This window comes from Ursus americanus, chromosome 1 (assembly GCF_024610735.1).
Source record: "Ursus americanus isolate L20-20 chromosome 1, mUrsAme1.1.p, whole genome shotgun sequence".
Classification (NCBI taxonomy): Eukaryota; Metazoa; Chordata; class Mammalia; order Carnivora; family Ursidae; genus Ursus; species Ursus americanus.
The window spans coordinates 66,169,634-66,189,126 of NC_142127.1; the positions used below are offsets into that span (position 1 = coordinate 66,169,634).

At 42.9% G+C, this 19,493-nt stretch overlaps 1 protein-coding gene across 5 annotated transcripts in view; it reads left to right on the forward strand.

The window, feature by feature from the left end:
* Positions 1-19,493, forward strand: part of MYO1B (myosin IB) — a 175,220-nt gene that overhangs the window by 42,005 nt on the left and 113,722 nt on the right. For all 5 annotated transcript variants that reach the window (XM_045806360.2, XM_045806365.2, XM_045806363.2 and 2 more), the window contains exon 3: positions 8,427-8,542. In XM_045806360.2, the coding sequence (XP_045662316.1) occupies positions 8,427-8,542 (116 nt within the window). The remainder of the gene's footprint in view (positions 1-8,426; positions 8,543-19,493) is intronic.

A 19,493-nucleotide genomic window follows, 5' to 3' on the forward strand; every position in this document is an offset into this window, starting at 1 on the left:
AACAGGGGCTTGGAGAAGTTAAGTATATTACCCAGGTTCACACAAAACTGGAAAACTTTCCAGATAACTTGGAACCAAGGGTTACACAGTATGTCAAGTGCATTTGAAGCATTAAATTCTGTATGACATAGAATCTGAGTGACGAGCTCAAAAACACTTACGTTGGTCTGTTTCAGCATCTAACCCCCTCACCCAACACACTGACTTTTTTTTTTTAAGATGTATTTATTTATTTTAGAGAGAGAGAGAATGAGTGCATGCATGTGGGGGGGCAGAGGAGAGAATCCCAAGCAGACTCCCCACTGAGCGTGGAGCCTAATGTGGGGCTTGATCTCATGACCCTGAGATCAGGACCTGAGGTAAAACCAAGAGTCAGATGCTCAACCGACTGAGCCACCCAGGCACCCCTGTTTTTAAAGATTTATTTATTTATTAGAGAGAGAGAGAGCTAGAGAGAGGGAGTGCACACACTGGCTCTTACTTTAGAACGGTTCTGACTCGATGGAGCTCAGTCTCCTCACCCTGACATTTGAGGCTCTTTGCAGTTTGATCCCAGTCTTATTTTCTGGGCTATTATTCATTAGAGGTCTTTGCTCTAGTCAAGCTGTCTCATTCCTGTCTTTGAAATATGGGTGGGTAAGCCTTTGTGCCTCTATTTATGTTTTAATCCATGTTGGAGCATGTGCCAGAATTTCCTTCCTTTTTAAGACTGGACATATTCCATTGCATCTCTAGACCTCATGTTGTTTCTCCATTCTTCCATCAGTAGACCCTTGGGCTACTTCCAACTTTTGGCTGTGGGGAACAGTGCTGCAGTGGACCCAGGCATACAGATAACTGTTTGAATCTCTGGCAGTTCGTACTTAAAAAAAAAATTTTTTTGAAAGATACAAGTGGCTTAGTAAAATAAAAAAAAAAAAAGAGGAATTCAATCATTACCTAAAACCTGAATTCTCTTATGCCACTCTTCAAGGGAGCATTACTTTATGTGAATCACCCCCATCCTTTTAGACCTGCTCAAATTTCCAACTTTCTGGATCGTTCTTGAACCTCTGTTCACAGTGACCATCCCCTCACGTAGATGGAAAGCACTCACCTAGGCCATAAGAAGACAATGACTCATTTAACCAGGAATCACTTAAATCTTATTTCATCTCTTTTTGCGGCTAGAAAACTCTTAAGTTTTCCGTGTGATGGTACAGAAGTCTCACCTCCTAAGCTCTGGTATAAACCACTCGGGAGCACAGACCCCAGGAGCGTCTTCTAGTTCCCACCATGCCTAATTCGATGTTGTGCACGAGGAAGGCTCTTAGTAGCTGCGTGGCTTGCTTCTTCCGTGGTTGTAGCCTAAATCCTGTCGGGGCAGTTGGTGCAGCTGAGCAGCCATGGGAAGGGGTGTTTTTAAGTGGGTCCTGACCCGGGCTGGATTTGATGTTATCGCTGTGCAGGTGAGAGTGGCTTGGAGACACGTGGCTAGGATCCAGGATTTGGAGGCATCCTACACATTCTTTAATACTTCTTTGGTGCCATTTTAGGCTAAATCGTTAGCATTAAGTAAGATATTTCATGAAATATGGCCTGTTGCCACTCTCGGTTTATTTCTGACATTCAAGGATGGTTATTATATAGTGTCTTGCATTTCTTCATGATGGAGGGACACACTTTGTGTGCTGGAATAAACAGTAAAAAAAAAAAAATCTTTTCTATTGAGATGAGAAATTTTTCCTGTAACTACATCTTTTCCTCCGCCGCCTCCTTTTTCCTTTCTCCCTGGTGGCATGAGGGTTTCAGCATTCCTCAGATAGTCAGATAGGAGGCTTTTGCCCCACAGAGTGGCTCTCTCTTGTACAGAGAAGATGCCCTTGGAAGGCATTGTACAGCACAAGTTTCTACGATCAGGCATTCTGCTTGGCCACTTTTCCCCCCAAGCTTCGCAGGCCTAACAGCATGGATGGTGTGCTCTGATGAAAAGAGTGGACTCTTGGCTCCTCGTCCTGATTGCACTTCTGTTTGATAATGTGGTCAGACCACTTAACTTCTTTGTGTTCCGTTATATGGACGTTAAGATGGAGAATTCATATCTAACTCATGGGGATCAAGGGAGAATTTAGTCAAAAGGTGTTTAAGTGCATATTTTATGCCAGCACTTTTTTTTTTTTTTTTTTTTAGATTTTATTTATTTGAGAGAGCAAGAGCGAGCACAGATGGGGGAAGGAAGGAGAGGGAGAAGCAGACCCCCCTACCCCCCACGGAGCAGGGAGCCTGAAGTGGGGCTCGGTCTCAGTACTCGGAGATCACGACCTGAGCTGAAGGCAGATGCTTAACCCCCTGAGCCACCCAGGTGCCCCTGTGCCAGCACTTTAATAGGTTTGGGGGTGAGTTTTGAAGGAATTGTGGAGACGGTAAACAAAGAACTGAAATAAAGGAAGCTGAGGGGCAGGTGAGATTCCTGGTTAGAGTCTCAGCAAAGCAAGGGCTTTAAAAATATATTTTGGAAGAAATTGATACTGAAAGCAGCGTTAAAGCAGTCATGATGGTGAAAACAAGTCATTATAGGATTTCCATACGTGTATTTTATGGTTTAGTTATAATTTTATTTTCAGTTTCATATGGGGAATTGAAATGTCAACTTTCAGAATTTAGGGCTTCTGGAGATCTTAGTGTTGCCCGGGGAAGAGCTATGATATGAAAGATGTGAAACTCTTCTGACTTTTTTGTGTACGTACACTAATGTTTTGTGTACGTACACTAATGTTTTGTTCAGTTAGCTTTGCGGACGAACGTGCGCACAGTTGCACATAATTGAGACTCGAAAAATATTCAAACTGTGCTTCACAATTTAACTTGAAAAAAGTTTCTTTGGTTAGATATCTTTCCAAAATGTATTGTGTGTATCCTTGTCACCAAAACCAGAATACTGTCTCTCGTGGTGGCCTCTGATCGTCATGCCGAGTTCTGACGCGGTGCTTTGTAATGAAGCACTCAGGACCAGCTAAGCCTAGCTGTTGGCTCTCACTCTAAACACTCTTCATTTTTATGCTTTCAAAATTATGACGACTTCTTACTCCTTTTCTTCCTTTCATTCTTTCTTTGCTTCTCTTTCCCTCTGTCTCTTTTCCTTTTTCCATTAGTGGCCATTGTTTCTTCCCTTAGGGTAGGCGTCCTTAACTCAGTATATCAACTGTGTGCAAACTGTTATGTGCCTGTTCTGTGTGTGTTTTTTCTGGGGCGACGCTTCCTAGCTTTCATTGGCATTTCACAGGGATCTACCACTAAACAAAGGTTAAGAAGTGCTCTGTAGCAGTATTTTTTAAACTATACGTTTCAGTCTGTTAATGGCTGATGAAATCCACTTGATGGGTTAGGGACCAGCAGTTTTAAAAAAGTTTGTAATGAATAGAATTGAACAAATGACTATCAATGTATCACATACGGTAAGAGTATTTCGGGTTTTGTGGAAGTTTTGTTTCATACATATGTGTGTATGTGTATGTAAATATACACTCACACATACTTTGTTGTGATGAAAATTTATTTCTTACAATGAGTCATAGTTAAACGTTAGAAATATACTGCTACAGAACGGCCCCAGTTGAGAGGTGTTGCTGGTGTTTCTGTGTAGTGTGCCGAGATACCACGTGCCGAGTTTCTTAGAAATGTGGCTAAAATGAAAGGAAGTGAGGCCAGAAAGATTTTCTCTCCTTTTTGAAATGTTTACTGAATTGATTCCATGGGAATATTTAAAGAGGAAAGTAAGATAGAAGACAGTGACACTGTCATAGCTGCTGCCATTGAGAGTAAAACACGGTTCTCTGGGTCCTAAAGGTGAAGACCACAAGCGGTGGTTTTCACCTGTGGTTACACATGACTTTATCTGGGGAGACTTAAAAAAATGTATTTATTTATTTGACAGAGAGATAGCAAGAGAAAGCACAAGCCGGGGCCCAAGGGTGGGGGGAAGGACAGAGGGAGAGGGACAAGCAGACACTCCGCTGAGCGGGGAACCCAACACACGCTTGGTCGTAGGACCCTGGGATCATGACCTGAGTCAAAGGCAGACACTTAATCGACTGAGCCACGACTGGGGAGACTTTAAAAGATGCGAATGCCTGGTCTTTGGGTTACATGTATCAGGGGCCTCTTCTGGGTTCTGATTGCTGGATGCAGGTCCTCCAGAAAGGGCTTCAGCTTTCACTGTGATCACAATAGAAATACTTGAGTATTATTTGGTTATTCACAAGGCATCTGTTCTGGAATGCTACAGATATCTGAAATATGAAGACGGAGATTGTTTTGACTTAGGAATGTTTGTACATTCTTCATTTAATGTCTGCCCTTGAGAGATGAAAGATAAAGCTGCTAATCGAATCTGCCATTTATAAAAAGTTAGAGCTTTTCCTCTCTCTCTTCCCTTTTTTCTTCCTTTTTCCCTTCCCCAGCTTCCTTCCCCCTGCCTTCCTCTCCCCCTTCCCCTCCCCTTCCTTTTTCCTTCCTAGATGTCAGAGGCTGGTCCCACAGGGCAGTGGGACTAAAGGGGGCTCTCCAGTGTCGTAGTGGTGGTGTGCATAGGCCTGAGTACTTGGGGGTGCCAAGGGCTGGGAACATGGAGGTGGTGAGCTAGGAAGTGGCTGAGATGGTTAGGAGATTGGTTATATTGAGTAAATAAGTACATTGATTGAGCAAATACATACATACGGGGGAAATGAGAGCTGGGCTTGTCTCTGTTGGAGAAGGTAGCTAGAACCTAATTGATAGATGGTCTTGGCGGTTACGGGGAAGGAGTCCCTTTCAGTGTAATTCACTTAACGGGAGAACATCTTCTGGATTCCGGTAGGATTTTCTCTGGGTTCTTTGGGGACAGGGACAAGGTTGAGGTGTGAGTGCAGCCATAGAAGTGGTGGTCTGCTGAGAAATGGACCGAGCCACAGGAGGCCTTTTTGTGAGCGCCGCTGGTACGGGCACTATCCGAGCTCCAGAGTAGTGGGGTATCCTGCACACAGGATACACCCGCCTCTTATTACCAGTCAAGTAAGTGAGTGGAACCCTGGCGTGTAGGGGATAAATACTGTTTGCTGCTCACTTTATAAATCTTTATAAAGATTTGTAAGCTTTTCTTTTTTTTTTTCATTTTTTCTCCTTAGCAGATTCAGAATAAAGTGGAGACACCCAGCCCTTTCACGTACATACTTGACTTTAAGAAACTCTGTGTCTTATCTTCAACCTCTTAATGCCAGTGGTTGCTAAATGAGTTAGTGTATAGTTCTTTTTAGAGCATGGCCCGATAAGAAGATACCCACTTTAAATAATATACAGTTGCTTATTAAAAAAATGATATATTATCCTTTGTAAGTCCAAATGTTAATTGATGTAAACATGAACTCTCTCTGCTCTCTGTGGTTCTGATCCGCAAGAAGGAGGTGTAATCTGGTACTGCAGTTACCTGAATGTCGGGTGGAAAGCTGCCTACGGCCAGAGTTGCATGGTAGTCCCCCCCAGTCAGCCGCTCTCAGGAAGTCTTCCGTGTTTCAGAGAAAGGAAGACTATGATTGAGCGTTTGATTATTCTGTTGACACAGTGAGGGAATATTTAAATCTCTGATGAATGCACATAGACCCTTCAAGGAAGAAACCCGTAAACAGCAAGGGCAGGCGTCATGGTAGAGGACAAACCTAGTTAGGAATTCAAGATTAGAGGATACGTGTCGGAAACATATACATAACGTAGAATGGAGAGATAGCGCAGTTTCTTTTACGGTTTCCTTACTTAGATTGATAAAGCTTGTCCTGCTTGGCCCCTCTTCCGATTCGTTTTGAGCTGTGCTGGTGTACCAGTAATTGTTGCTGGGTAACAAACCAGCTCCCCAACTTAGTGGCCTAAAACAACAACCATTTATTTGTGCCCAGTTCTCTGGGATAGCAATTTAGGCAGACTTTAGCTCGGTGTGTCTTCTGCTGGTCTCTGACTTCAGGCATCTGGGGGCCTCACTGGGGCTGGATGGCTTAGAATGGCTTCACTCGCAGCTGGGTGTCAGGCTCTGCAGCTCAGGGCACCTCAGCCATCCGTGTGGCTCAGGCTTATTTACATCACGGCTTCCAGCCACAGCCATCAAAACGGGGTTCATCCTATGCAGGTACTTTTCAAGCCTCTGCTTATGTTTCATCTTATAATGTCCCATTGGACATTTGACAATCAAGTCACATGGGCAAGTCCAAATTGAAGGGCTGGAGGAATAACGTGTCTCTCGATAGAAAGAGTGACAAAGTCACATTTCAAGGGGGTATGCCTGCAGGGATGGAAGGAATTGTTCTAGCCATCTTTGCAAACAATATCCCACAGGAGGAACCTGAGGGGAAAGGCTATAGTGTAAAGATTTGTTCGGTGGCCACACGTGGCATATAGGTTTCATAAAATATTCGGCACTCTATGCAGTGTACTTGCTATTCTATTTCAACAGAAGAATAATTATATGAGAGTCACTTTCTTAGTGACAAACTAGCACTATACAAATCAGTCATTCAGTTAACAAATATTTACGGGGCATCATTAATGGGTCAGGCTTTTTCGAGGTGGTAGGGGAAGAGCTGGGGGGGGAAGCACACATAATTCAGTGTGTATAAAAGTCACAAGTAACAAAGAGAAACTTATAACTCAGTTGTGTGGCTTTTGATTTTGGGTTTGAGGCAGCAGAGTTGTTCTGTATGTCAGAATGCTACAGAGGCAGATTTTTATCAAGAATTTAGCCACTGTGAAGTTTGGTTTCAAAGAGCAACTTGACCATTGGTTTCTCTGCCAACAGCAAATATCTGTTTCAATTATTGTGTTCTAGAAATAACTAGAAGAGGAGAGTCATGTACTTTTCTACTGAAGAAGGCCGATCTTTTAATCAACAGATATTAAAAGAATAACCAGCCATTGCATTTTCATAACTACGAGTGTAGCTAATTCTAGTACATTAGTTAGAAGCGATTGAGACCATTACTCCAGCATTTCTCACCTACTTGCCCAGGTAGGCTGGAGTGTGAAGAAACCTTTTCGAAAATGCAGAAAGTTAGGGAACTTAGAATCATCTCGCGTCAGGCCAGATTAATTGGTCCTAGTGATAGAATGTCAGAAATGAATGTAGAAATTTGTGTGGGAACAGAGTTTTCTTTCACAACAGTGGTCTTGTCTGTGCTTGAGAGGATGAAAAATTATGTGTAGAAATGACCTGTTCAGTTTTCTGGGTTGGGGGGGGAAGTCTTTTGTAATTAAAATAATTGTGACCTATGTTAAAAAAAAATAAATCAGAACACTCATACTGTTCTGTTCTCTATTCTGTTTAATTTTCTAGAAGGATCTGACTATCTTGAATCCTGTGGTGGCAATATGGGAAAAATTTGTTGCTCTAAAAATGCCACTTTTTATTACGTGATGCTGGAAAGGTGGAGAAGTTAGGGCTGACTTTTTTCCCTTCTTTTTTTCTTTCACCTCTTTCTTAAGAACATTTTTATCACCTACATATTTTTGTTCATGTCTCCACCCCCCCCCCCATGATGTTGAAACTGAAAGGAAAAATGAAGCCACTAAAATGAGTTCCAGTTACGTGACTTTTGCTCATGGCCTGGTGCTAGTCTTTGTACGGAATGAACTGAACCAGACTACTCTGGCTGCCGGGAATCCACATCAAAATGAAAGAGAAGATTAATAGCGTTCAGGATTGTGGTGTGAGGGGGTTCGTGTCTGCTAAAATACGATATCGATCCCTCCAAAAGTACATTTACATTCCACGTTGAATTTAAATTTGACATTAAATGTACTCTCCTTTGGAAAGTACATTTAATTCTGATGTTACAGTATGTTAGATAGAATATGAGATTATGTTGTTTGAATGCCCAAGGGATAACCGTGGCTTTCATATGGAGCCGTATGTTGTCTGAGCCCACTGGAGAGGCTGACAGGCTGGGGTAAGGCCAGTCCCCACGTAAAGGCCCTAGTTGATAGGTATGGATGTGGTTCAGGCGGAGGGAGGCTCTGGGTTGCAGTGGGCTGAAATGGCAGGATAAAGATGAGGGAAGGAGACACCAGTTCTAACCGGAATAAGGGAAAGCATAGCTGTTGCTCAGAATTAGCTGTGGTTGGTGACAAAACTCTTGGCAAGTGTGACAGGACTGTGGAGAACTCTTATCCAAGATCATAAATTAATCTAGAGATTTATTTTGAAAGGTATTTTCAGTGTATAAATCTGTGCCTTCCATTTATCAGCAACATGAATAAACATTATTGACCATCTGTCTTTGGAGATATTAAGTGTTCTTGAAAAGTATGAATGGTCAAGCAGTAGAACTAGTTTTGTTTTTAAAAGGATGAAATCATGAAACACAGAGATTTAAGATGTTAAAACACATCCTGTGTAATAATGAGGATATTTTTTGTTCTTTCTTTTGCAGACGTACATTGGAAGTGTGGTTATATCCGTTAACCCATACCGGTCCTTGCCCATTTATTCACCAGAGAAAGTAGAAGATTACAGGAATAGAAATTTTTATGAACTGAGCCCTCACATGTAAGTACAGGATTAAAGCATTAAGTTTCTCTTTCCCTGCAGAGATGTGGGGTTGACAGATGTGTCCAGCTGTTTCCTTTGAGTCTCGGGAAAATGTTTTCGTCATTTTTTAAAATTAGATGAAGGAATGTGAAAGTTAATTGTTATGCCTTATTTTAAATTTCAAAAAAGGCAGAATACTTCATTTGGCGTCAGGCTCTTTAAGTTCTGAAATATTTGGGTTCAGTATGTAAAATATGTTCTGTTACAAATTGTGTGTGAGTAGCAGCTGCTGCTAATTATTTTTGCAAATAAAACAAGAATGTACATTGTTTATTCTTTTAAAGAGCCCAAGCAGCATTTTCGTGGGTTGGATCAAGATAGATCCCAAGTGTTGGGTTGTGTAATGGTTTTTGAGCAAAAGGAATAAATAATACCTTCAGTTTATAATCTTCACAGACACTGACATTGTTCACCAGATGTGTATATTAGGCCGGTGATTTCACCTTCCCTGAAGCTAGTCACTTGTTTGATTTTTCTGAAGGTCACGTGTTAGTGTAAAGAATTCCTGTAAATAACAATCTACGATAATTACATAGCGCCAAGGTTGAAGAACTCTGAACTAAAGTGAGAGAGCGTGTAGAGTGTTAGTTGCGGTCTAGCAGAAAAGAATTTTCTCTCTCTGGTTGAAGATGAGCTATGAGCTCTATAACTTTTGATAGAAAATAAAATCTAATAATTAAAGAATATATATAGATGTATTCGATGTTTCTCTTGATAATATAACACACACTGACATTTTTGGACTGTTTGGAACTAAAAACTTAAGTAATTCCTGAAAATGGTTGTTAAAAATTAAATACTGGATATTTTGTCAGTCTAGTGGATTCTCATTATTCTGTTTTCATCTAGATTTCGCAAGTCATGTTGTTTCATTTTGCCTAGAGAAAAATAAAATCTTGAAATTTGTTTTATAAAGTTATCCCTGTAGTTAAGTCCCTGTAATGAAATACTTTATTTGATGACTGGATATTTGTTTTAAATTCTAGGCCTTGATACCATGCTTCCCAAAGTAAGATGCTTGGATCAGGGGTGTTAGAATCCCCCGGGAGCTTGTGAAATATCTAGTTTCCTAGGCCTTACCTCTAATAAGCCAGGAATCTATGTTTTTCCCATTTTCCAGGTGATTCTTATATACATGCAAGTTTGAGAATAAGTTGTCTTAGATGTATATTTACCAATATTTTCCTTTCCTTAACTGCTTATAGCAAATCATGATCTTTGCTGCAAGTAGTCTTCATAATATAATAATGGTTTGTATTTATTGAGTACTTACATATGTGATAACTCATTTTATTCTCAAAATAAGTCTGAGGTGTAGGTATTATTACAAATGGGGAAATTTTCCCAAAGCCACACAGCTCATGGATGGGGAGCTGGGCTGTGAAAACGGTCATCAGCTCTGCCTCTCAGCTAGAAATGGGTTCTGCCATTTTCTTGGTAGGGCCTCTTGCTGTGTACCTCCATCCACACCCCAGGCCCTCCAAGGTAACCTTAGCTGTGCCTCAGTTTATTTCCAGAGGCAGCGTGTCATTCTTCCATTTGCAGCTTTAATCTCCAGCTTGGATGTTTAGATGTATAACACATGTCTATTCTAGAACACAGAAGTTCATGCTCTGTGATATCCATTTTTATCCCTGCCCCTGAAAGATTTCTAAGAGCCTGTGTGGCACTGCTACTCTCGTTTACCCCCCTTACTTCCCAAGGAAAACAGCTACGATCAGCTATAAGATAAATATCCAGTATGCTTAGACTAAAGACAAAATCTTTTTTTTTTTTAACTCGGTAAATGTTTATTGAATTGAGTTAGGTGACAAAAACTTTTTACCATGGTCTATGAAACACTGCGCGTGGAGTGGCGTGCAAGGTCCGAGTTTACCTAATGAATCTGAATTTGCCAGATTGGTGTCACACCCGCCTTCCCATCTCGCTTTGTTTTTTAAGTCCTCACCACACTCCTTCCCACCTGGTCATATTTGCACATTCTGTGCCTCCTGCCTGGAATGCTTTTCCCTCCCTTTTCCCCACGGCAACTCCTGTTCTTCTCTTAGTTCTCAGATTGCCTTAGACCTCCTCAGGGAAGAACTGTCCCTCCTCCCACCACCCCCCATTCCCCACCTGGTCAAGGTCAGATCCATTGCCCTTGTCACAGTTATAGTTTAACATTGCTTTATGGGGTTTTTTGATTCATGTCAGCCTACCTGCCATGCCAGCTCACCATAAGGTTATTAGCGCCTCAAAGTAAGTTAAGCGCTAAGAATTTATTGAACAGGATTTGGGCTCGAGTCCCAGCTCTTCCACTGTCAAGCTGTGTAATCTTGAGCAAATTACTTGAAAAAAACTTCAACTCAGAAATTAAGCAATTTGCTCTATTCAGTGGAAAAATAATGATTAACTCCTAGGATTTTTGTGAGGGGTAAATATCTAGTAGATATTTAGATGTCAGGTGCTTAGTATGGAATGGGCCGCAGCCCTGTAGTAAAGGAGAGCAGGTGCTATTAACAGGGATAAGTGAATTATTGTCATAATGAGAAGTATGGGACGCATTGAGAGCATCCGGACCTGCCCTTCCTTACCAGTTTCTCCTCCATGGTGGGGCATTTTCCACTTCCTTTATTTTTTTATCTTTCAAAGATTTTTTGTTTATTTGAGAGGGAGAGAGAGTGAGAGCATGAGCAGAAGGGCAGAAGGACAGGGAGAGAGACTCTCAAGCAGACTCTGTGCTGAGCATTAACCCGTTGCTGGGTCTCATGACCCTGAAATCCCCACCTGAGCCGAAAACAAGGGTCCGAGGCTTAACCGACTGTACCACCCAGGTGCCCCTCCACTTCCTTTAAAGCATTTTTCCTGCATCATTCTTTGTGAATGTCCAACTTTGATACCGTCTGAAATAGGGTCAGTGCTAGCTAGGTTTCCTACTAAAACCTAGTCCGACATTCTCAAATAGGAACTATGCAGTATAAGATAAAGTGACTTTAGGCTTTTGATGTATTCCAACCATAACTCTTTCAAGAACTTGGTCCAAATTTAAATAAAAAATTTAAAGAGCTGCTCAGACTACAAGTACAGTTTGAAAATTTTGCCAATTAGTTTACCCCAGATGACATTTGGAATTTAATTTGACCTAGTGTTGACTGTTAGTCTTCGGAAACATCCAGGTACTTCCCTTATAGCTCACGTATTTTTGAAGGTGTCCAGAAATTATCTTTCTTTAAATTTCAGATAATCGAAAAAATATTTAAATTTCATGTAAGTACGTGACTTTGAGATAGTGGATGTGTATAAATGAGTAAGATGAAAATAAACAGTGGTTTTGTACCTATTTTCCTTTTCAAAGGTATTTTCTGTTGTCATACCTCTTCTCCTGCTCTCTTCTCTGAACTCCTCCCCCTCTACGTTCGGAGCCACACCTTGAGTGTGGTATCACTGGGAGTCATGTCCAGAGAAAGGAGGGCTCCACGGGGCAGCATAGATGACACCATTTTCCTTTCTCATTGTGTAAAGAGTGCCTTTCCAGTGTGATTCTAAGGTTCTTTGCACATTAGGAATTTTTTTTTATGTATCCCAGCGAGGACTTAGTTCCTTCAGACAACTCAAGAACTGTATTCATGGAGAATGAATACCCAACTACATAGACAGGAAAGAATGATAGGGGAGAGATGAAGAGATGAGGAAAATAATTAGACTATTTAGTTTCCCTCCACTCAGTTAGAATAGCACCATGACAATCCACCTGATATTTTATTTATCAAATCCACTGGCCTTTTGTTGGGTGATTGCTTTTGGCCTTGCAGCACTAGATTTGGCTTATTATTATCCTGTGGATCTTCCTAAAATCAGAGCATGCTACTTCCCTTCCCAGAAACCTTCATGGGCTCCCTATTACTTTGAGTGAACTCCAAGTTTCCTGGCTTGGTGTTTAAGCTCTGCGCGGTCCAGCCTCAGCTCCCCTCTCCAGGCCCACACGCCAGCAAGCTCCTTCATGGAACCTCCTTTTGAGTCCAAGCCTTTTACGTCTTCTTTCCATTCCTACTGCACACCCCATCTGTACTGTTAAAACCTTGCCAGTCTCCTCGGGGCTGTCTGAAAGCCCAGTGCACAAGTGACTTCTGCCTCTGAGTCACCGGAACCCCTCGTTGCGTTTCTGTGTCATCCTCTTTAATGAGATGGAAGCTTCTATAGGTCAGGATCCTTTCCCTGCCTACGTCTGTGGCTTTCATTGCTTTTCTCTCAAGAGCTCAGTGACTGTAGAGCAAAAGGGGTTTTAAATCATTTTTCATTTCATTTTACCTGTATTATCTCATCTCTGGCAGGTCAGTGAAATCAAACCATTCTTAGTAGGATATTTACAATTTTATTCAAAATTTCATGGAGTATAATGAGAATTTCTTCTCATTCTTATATAAAACATAAGCTAATACTTAATACTATTTTTATGGTGCTCCTCAATCCTGAGTGTTCAGGGTCCATTTATTCGTGTTCTAGAGCACTTTTACTGTCTGGGGAAGTGTCTAGCCAAGGGGACATGGCAACATAGAAGAAGAGTGTGTTGTAACCCCTGCCAGCATCCCCTCCTGGTGGTCACAGCCCAAGAGCAAGCTGAAATGTGTCCTTAGCTTAGGATATAATGTGGTAGCCAAGTTTACGTTAGGCACTATGAGCAGTATTTGAAGCAAGTAGTCTTTCCCTCTTAGTAAATGAAAAACCCTGTAACAAAGTTTAAAAACTGAGGAAAATGGCTTAAGGCTTTGAAAAATTTTGTTATTCTCACCTAAAAATGAGAAAGTAATTAATGGGAGGATTTGGAGAGGGCTCATGTCAGTGGTCCAGACATGAGCCCTCTGTCACTAGGGAAATTTTGTGCCCCAATTCTGGGCCAGATTGATTTGCAGGACCACATGCCATTACCCATAGAGTGATGTTGCTGGAAGGCTTGTGTGTTTTATGTCTTTGTTACGTCTGTTATCATTTTACTCCACGGTAAACCGATAAATGTTATAAAGAATATTTCTGGCTGTATCTCAAAATGTACTAGTGCTGTGGGTGTCCAGAGCTTAGAATAAAGGTCCAGGACAGAAGATCCAGATGTTCTCCCTTTTAGGATATCAGTATTTTTCTGATACTGATCCAACAGCAGAGTTGGAATTCTGTGAATAAAATTGTATTTATTTTAAGGACTCTTAACGACAGTTTGACCCTGAATTCTCATAGAGGTTGTTTGTATAAAAGAGTGTGGAAGTTCTTTCTTAAGGAGAAACGGTGAGAGACAAAGTTAGTTGATGTGACATCATGTTGCTGAGACCTTTGTATTATTTCTCTCATTTCAGTTTTTGGAATAACTGAGCCTCTCATTGATACTGTACCTCTCCAAAACTCACTTGCAGAATCCATTTTGTGCTTTCCCACCTAGTGTTCTTTCTGCTCCCTGCTTTAGAAAAGTTACTCATTTACTGAGCAAATATTTATCGAGCACGCACCATGTTCCAGGCTGTCTGTCAGGCACTGGGATGGGATTGTGAACAAAGCAGATAAAATTCCTGTTTTCGTGATAGAGACACTGTCTTCTTCTAACTTAAGTATACAGAAACCAAGATTGTTCCAACCATCAGTTCGGAGGGAAAAGGATAGAGTAAAGGGAGGGAAGCTTTTGTGGAAGACAAAATGAACGTCATTAGTGATCTTTGAAAGCACCATTGATCCCTGTTCTCTCGTGTGGTTTGAGTCAGGAGCTGATAGGTTGTGGTCTGCAAGGTTTTGCAACTGTGTAGGCCTCTGACCTTACGAGTGGCTTGTGCGGGACAGAGTCCACACTCTGTCATAAGTTCCGGTGTAGACTCCGTAAGCTAACATTTCCTATTGGAATGACACTGTCTTGAAAAGAGTTGAAATTGCCTTTCATCTTTCTGCATGACTCATGAGTCAAAATAAGCAGAAGGCAGTCCCCCTGTTTGCTTTCAGTCTTGGCAGGTGTTTGTTTGATTCTGGACAATCACGGACTAGAAGACTTCTTGATTTAGAGAGACTATGAGAGGAGTAACAGTAGTAGAGAGCTGGATTGTAGCTGTGCAGCGGCGATATGGCGGTCAGGGGCAGCCATTAAATTGAAGGCCTCCCAAGGCTGCAGGGAGAAGAAACATTTGTGGGCCTAGCGCGTGTCCAGCTTTTATAAAGCTCCTTGTACTGAACTTACTGCCTTTGACTCTCAAGCTTTTATTCTCATTTTATCGTTTTACTGGATGTGTACTCTTGGCAGAAAGACACCTCAGCTAATTTTTCTTTCAGATTACCAACCATTTTGAACTCAAGTTGGAAGATTGGTTCTTTGCCACCATAATGTTTTTATCACGAAGATCATTGTGATGTAAGAGTACATTCAGGGGCACCTGTGTGGCTCAGTCAGTCAGTCGTCTGCCTTCGGCTCAGGTCGTGATCCTCTGGTTCTAGAATCGAGCTCCGCATCGGGCTCCTTGGTCAGCAGGGAGCCTACTTCTCCCTCTGCCTGCTGCTCCCCGTCCTTGCGCTCACGCTGTTTCTGACAAATAAATTAAAAAATCTTAAAAAAAAAAAAAAAAGAATCCATTCATTAATGAAAAGTGTTTCTGTGTGTCTGAGAAGGCTCAGATTCCTAATTTCTAGATCCCTAATGAGAATTTATATCCCTTCTCACAAAATGCACATCTCAGACTTGGAAGTTTATTTTGAAAAGTCTGTTTGCAATGCCAAGCACATATTCATACCAGCATACATAGTTATTTCAGTGATACCATCTTAAAGGGAAAAGTTTGGTTCTCAGCTAAAAAACTTTCTTCCTGCCAGAATGTTACAGGTCTTTGACAGGCCCTGAGAAATTCTACAACATCCTAGAAGAGATCCATTTCATCCAAAGGAATGGCACTGAGGCCTCAGCCCTGAAAATGATTTATCTAACGCTTCATCCCCAACAGAGAGAACTATAGTTGGAACCCATGTGGGGAGCCCTATCTAGCGAGGGTATATTTAGGGTTGGTGGCCAGGGGCACCCCCTTTGTTGTTGAAATAAGAAGCATGGCCAAGGTCTGTTGCTGGAACTTGTTTGGCAATAGGACAGGGTAGCTAGGGCAGAGGGAGCCGTGTGGGCGTTTGTCTGAAGAGGGATCAGCAAATACTAGTCCTGATCCAGTCTGGGGCAGTTAACAAAGCCAGAGATAATGGAAACAAGAGTTCTAGAGCAAACAGAGTAAAGTGTGTAGGGTCCCAGACTTAGGAGACTGGAGAAGCAAGAGTGTGTCCTGGGGCTGTCCTGGGACAGAAATCCATACAAAGGGGAACAGGCCTAGGTGTGCCAGCCCCGGCAGGGACTTGATGCTGCCCGCGTTGTCCAAGATGTGCTTCCTTCCCAGCTCCAGCCTGTCTCAGGAATCCCAGATCCCTACATGGAGTGATTCTTTACTCATTCAATCAGCTTTATTAAGTGTCTACAATATGTGTGAGGTGCTGTGGATACAAAGACGAATTTGTCCTTAAGGATTCACAGCCTACTATGGGAGAGAGACCAGTAAATAACTACAGGAGGGAGAGAACTTCCACGAGAAAGGTGGGAGATATAGTGGGGTGCCTGGGTGGCTCAGTCGGTTGAACACCTGACTTTATTTTAGCTGAGGTCACGATCTCAGGGTTGTGAGATTGAGTCCCATATCGGGCTCCATGCTGAGCATGGAGCCTGCTTAAGATTCTCTCTCTCCCGGGGCGTCTGGGTGGCTTGGTTAGTTAAGGGTCTGCCTTCGGCTCAGGTCATGATCCCAGGGTCCTGGGACCAAGCCCTGCATCTCCCTCTCCCTTTGCCTCTCCCCCCAGCTTGTGCGCTCGCTCTCACTCACTGTCTGTCTCTCTCAAATAAATCTTAATCTAAATAAAATCTTAAAAAAAAAAAAAGATTCTCTTCCTCTCTCTCTACCTCTCCCCCTGCTCTCTCTCTTTAGGAAAAAAAAAATAACTTATTAAAAAAAATGTGGGAGATGTACAAAGAGCACATGGCATTCCTGTTGAATTGCATAATTATTGATAGTGCCCTTTGCATTCCCAGAGGTGTCTGAGTTTGGGTCCCTGGTGGCTAAGGTGCTTGGAGTGTCCGGGAAGGGTGTGCAGCCCTGCGTGAAGAGCTAAAAGATGGGACAGTGGGAGTCTTGTATGATTAATTTGCCGTATAGATAAGGAATAGGATTTTAGACCCAGGAAATAATCGTGCCATCGGAGGAAGCAGTGTTGATTCCGTCGTTCAATATTTGCTACTCGAGTGCCTGCCGCATGCCAAGTGGTGGTTCTTCGGGTGCTGCGCTAAGTCTCAGCCCCGTGGGGCTTCTGTTCTAGAAGGGAGAGAGACAGAAAGCAAGAGAAGGAAATAAAGTAAAGGATGTTGTGGATGGTGACGGGTGCTCTGGAGAATGGGGGGCTTCCTCTCCGCCGCTCCCATGTCCGCAATTCCCGGTGTGGGGGCAGAGTGGCCCGTGTGGACTTAGGGAAGAGGATGTGTATCTAGGTGCACGTTCCCCAAATTGGATTCACTCACATTTACTGCTTTTATAAACGTGCTTCGGAAAGGTTTTAGGTAAAATTCGAATGCCTCATTAGTGCATGGATTCACGGAGTAGCTGTTTTATTTTTAAGGTCATCATTTGTTTCTGTCCAGTTGTCCAGGCCCCTTAACTTGCTGGCTCTGTGTTGCTTCGATCTGAACTTCCTCTTCAGGTGATGACGATTTGGGAAGCAGGTAGACCAGCGTTGCTGTGTTGTGCTGACCCCCCACCCCTATGTTTTTTGCATTCGTGGTCCTTGGGTAGATGTGTATACTATTATTTATTCGATTATTTATTAATTTATTTTTGAGCTTTATTTATTAGAGAGAGAGAGAGAGAGCACGCACACGTGTGCACATGGGAGGGGAGGGGCAGAGGGAGAGAGAATCCTCAAGCCGACTCCCCACTAAGCGCAGAGCCTCATGCAGGGCTCCATCCCATGACCCCATGATCATGACCTGAGCCCAAATCAAGAGTCAGATACTCAACTGACTGAGCCTCCCAGGTGCTCCTGCATGTGTATATTACTAAGAGTGCAGGTTTTTTGGGGGGGTTTTGTAGTCTTGTTTTTTTATTCCTTAAACCCGATTGCTTAAAATGTCAACATTGAGACATTCACTTCTGCCTTCGTTTTCCATGTCCCTTATCTCTTGTTTGTTTTCAACCCCCATGGCCCAACAGCAGATGTTGTGCATTTTCTGACGCCAAATGTTTGTTTTTTTCTAACACCAGCTAATTCTCTGACACTGACTGGGTGTCTAATGATTCTCTTGAAGTCCGACGCTATCCAGATTAGTGCAGATTCCCCAGGTGAAGGGCTCAGTCCTACAACCCAGCCCTGCTTTGGATGCCTGCTGCGAGTGGAGTGCCCAGGCACTCCCCACACTTCTACCCAGCTGATTACAAATTTGGGGGTTTCCACAATCTTGCTCAGGTTCAGTAATTTGCTAGAATGACTCCTAGAATTCAGAAAACACTTTCTTTCCATCTGTTGATTTATTATAAAGGCGACAGCTCAGGAACAGCCCAATGGAAGCAACGCATAGGGCAAAGTGTGGGGCTCAAGGGGCGCACAGTCTCCACGCCCTCCCTGGGCACGCCGGCTTGCCAGCCCATCGCTCCTTTCACCAACCCAGCAGCTCCCTGAATCTCCTTGTTCAGAACTTTTTATAATCTAATCTGAAGCTCCTCCTTCCCTTCCTGGAGGTGGGGAGATGAGACTGAAAGTTCCCATCCTTTAGTCCTGCCTTTGGTCTTTCTGGTGACCAGCCCGCATCCTGAAGCTAGCAGGGGTCCCACCATGACTCACCTCATTAACAAAAACTCAGGTGTGGGTGAGAGGTGCTTGTTATGAATAACAAAAGACATTCCTATTACTCAGGAAATTCTGAGGGGTTTCAAGAGTTCTGTGCTAGGAATCAGACACAAAGACCAAATACATTTCTTACACCACAGATGTGGACATGTGCGTACTTCATTCTTGAGTGTTAGCTTCCTGAAACCAAGTTAATGTTGGGGTTTCTGTATGATGCCCTGGAAACCGGAATTAGTGGGCCTCCTTTTTCCAAGAACTATCTTGAGGGTAGTTCACCAGTTCAATTCAATAAACATTGAGTGTCCTAAAGACCCAACTCTCAGCTCCCCTCTTAGGCACCCCCTCCACATGGGCCCTGGATCCCATCCAGCCCTTCTTGTAATCCTTAAGGATCTCACTCTGCCATTATCTCCCTTCTCCACTGTATTCTCGTCTCTTCCTTCTCCCTCTTCATTCCCACTGACATACATGCTGTACTGTTTCTTGTGACTCTGTGTCTCCTAGCTAGCACATCATTTGTTTCCCTCGATTACAGAACTCCACAAAAATTGCATACCCTTGTCCTGTTGGACTTTTATCTCCTCACTTAACAACAAGATCACCTGTGACCTCCGTGTTGTCACATCCAACTGTCAATTTTGAACCCTTCTCTTCCTTTAATTATCAGTAACATGTGATAGTATGACCAGTTCCTTCCTGAAACCCTTTCATAGAATTTGGCCTTCTGGCCTCCACACCTTCCTGTTTGCCCCCAGCCTGCTGGCTGCTCCGTCCCTGGCCTCCCCTGGATGAGCCTCTTCTCCTACCTTGGAACGTTGGTGCGTCCGAGGGCCTGGTTCTGGGCCTTTACTTTCCCCTTCTGTAGGCATTAGTTACAGGAGCCCGAGTGGGCTCTATATACCCTCCCTGTGCTGCTGCACCCAGAATTAGGTCTCTAGCAGGACTTCTCCCCTGAGCTCCCAGCTGTTCAGCTACATTCACCTCTTCAGTATCTCCATGGGTGTCCAAGGGGCATCTGGAAGTTCAGTATGTGTCAAACCAGACT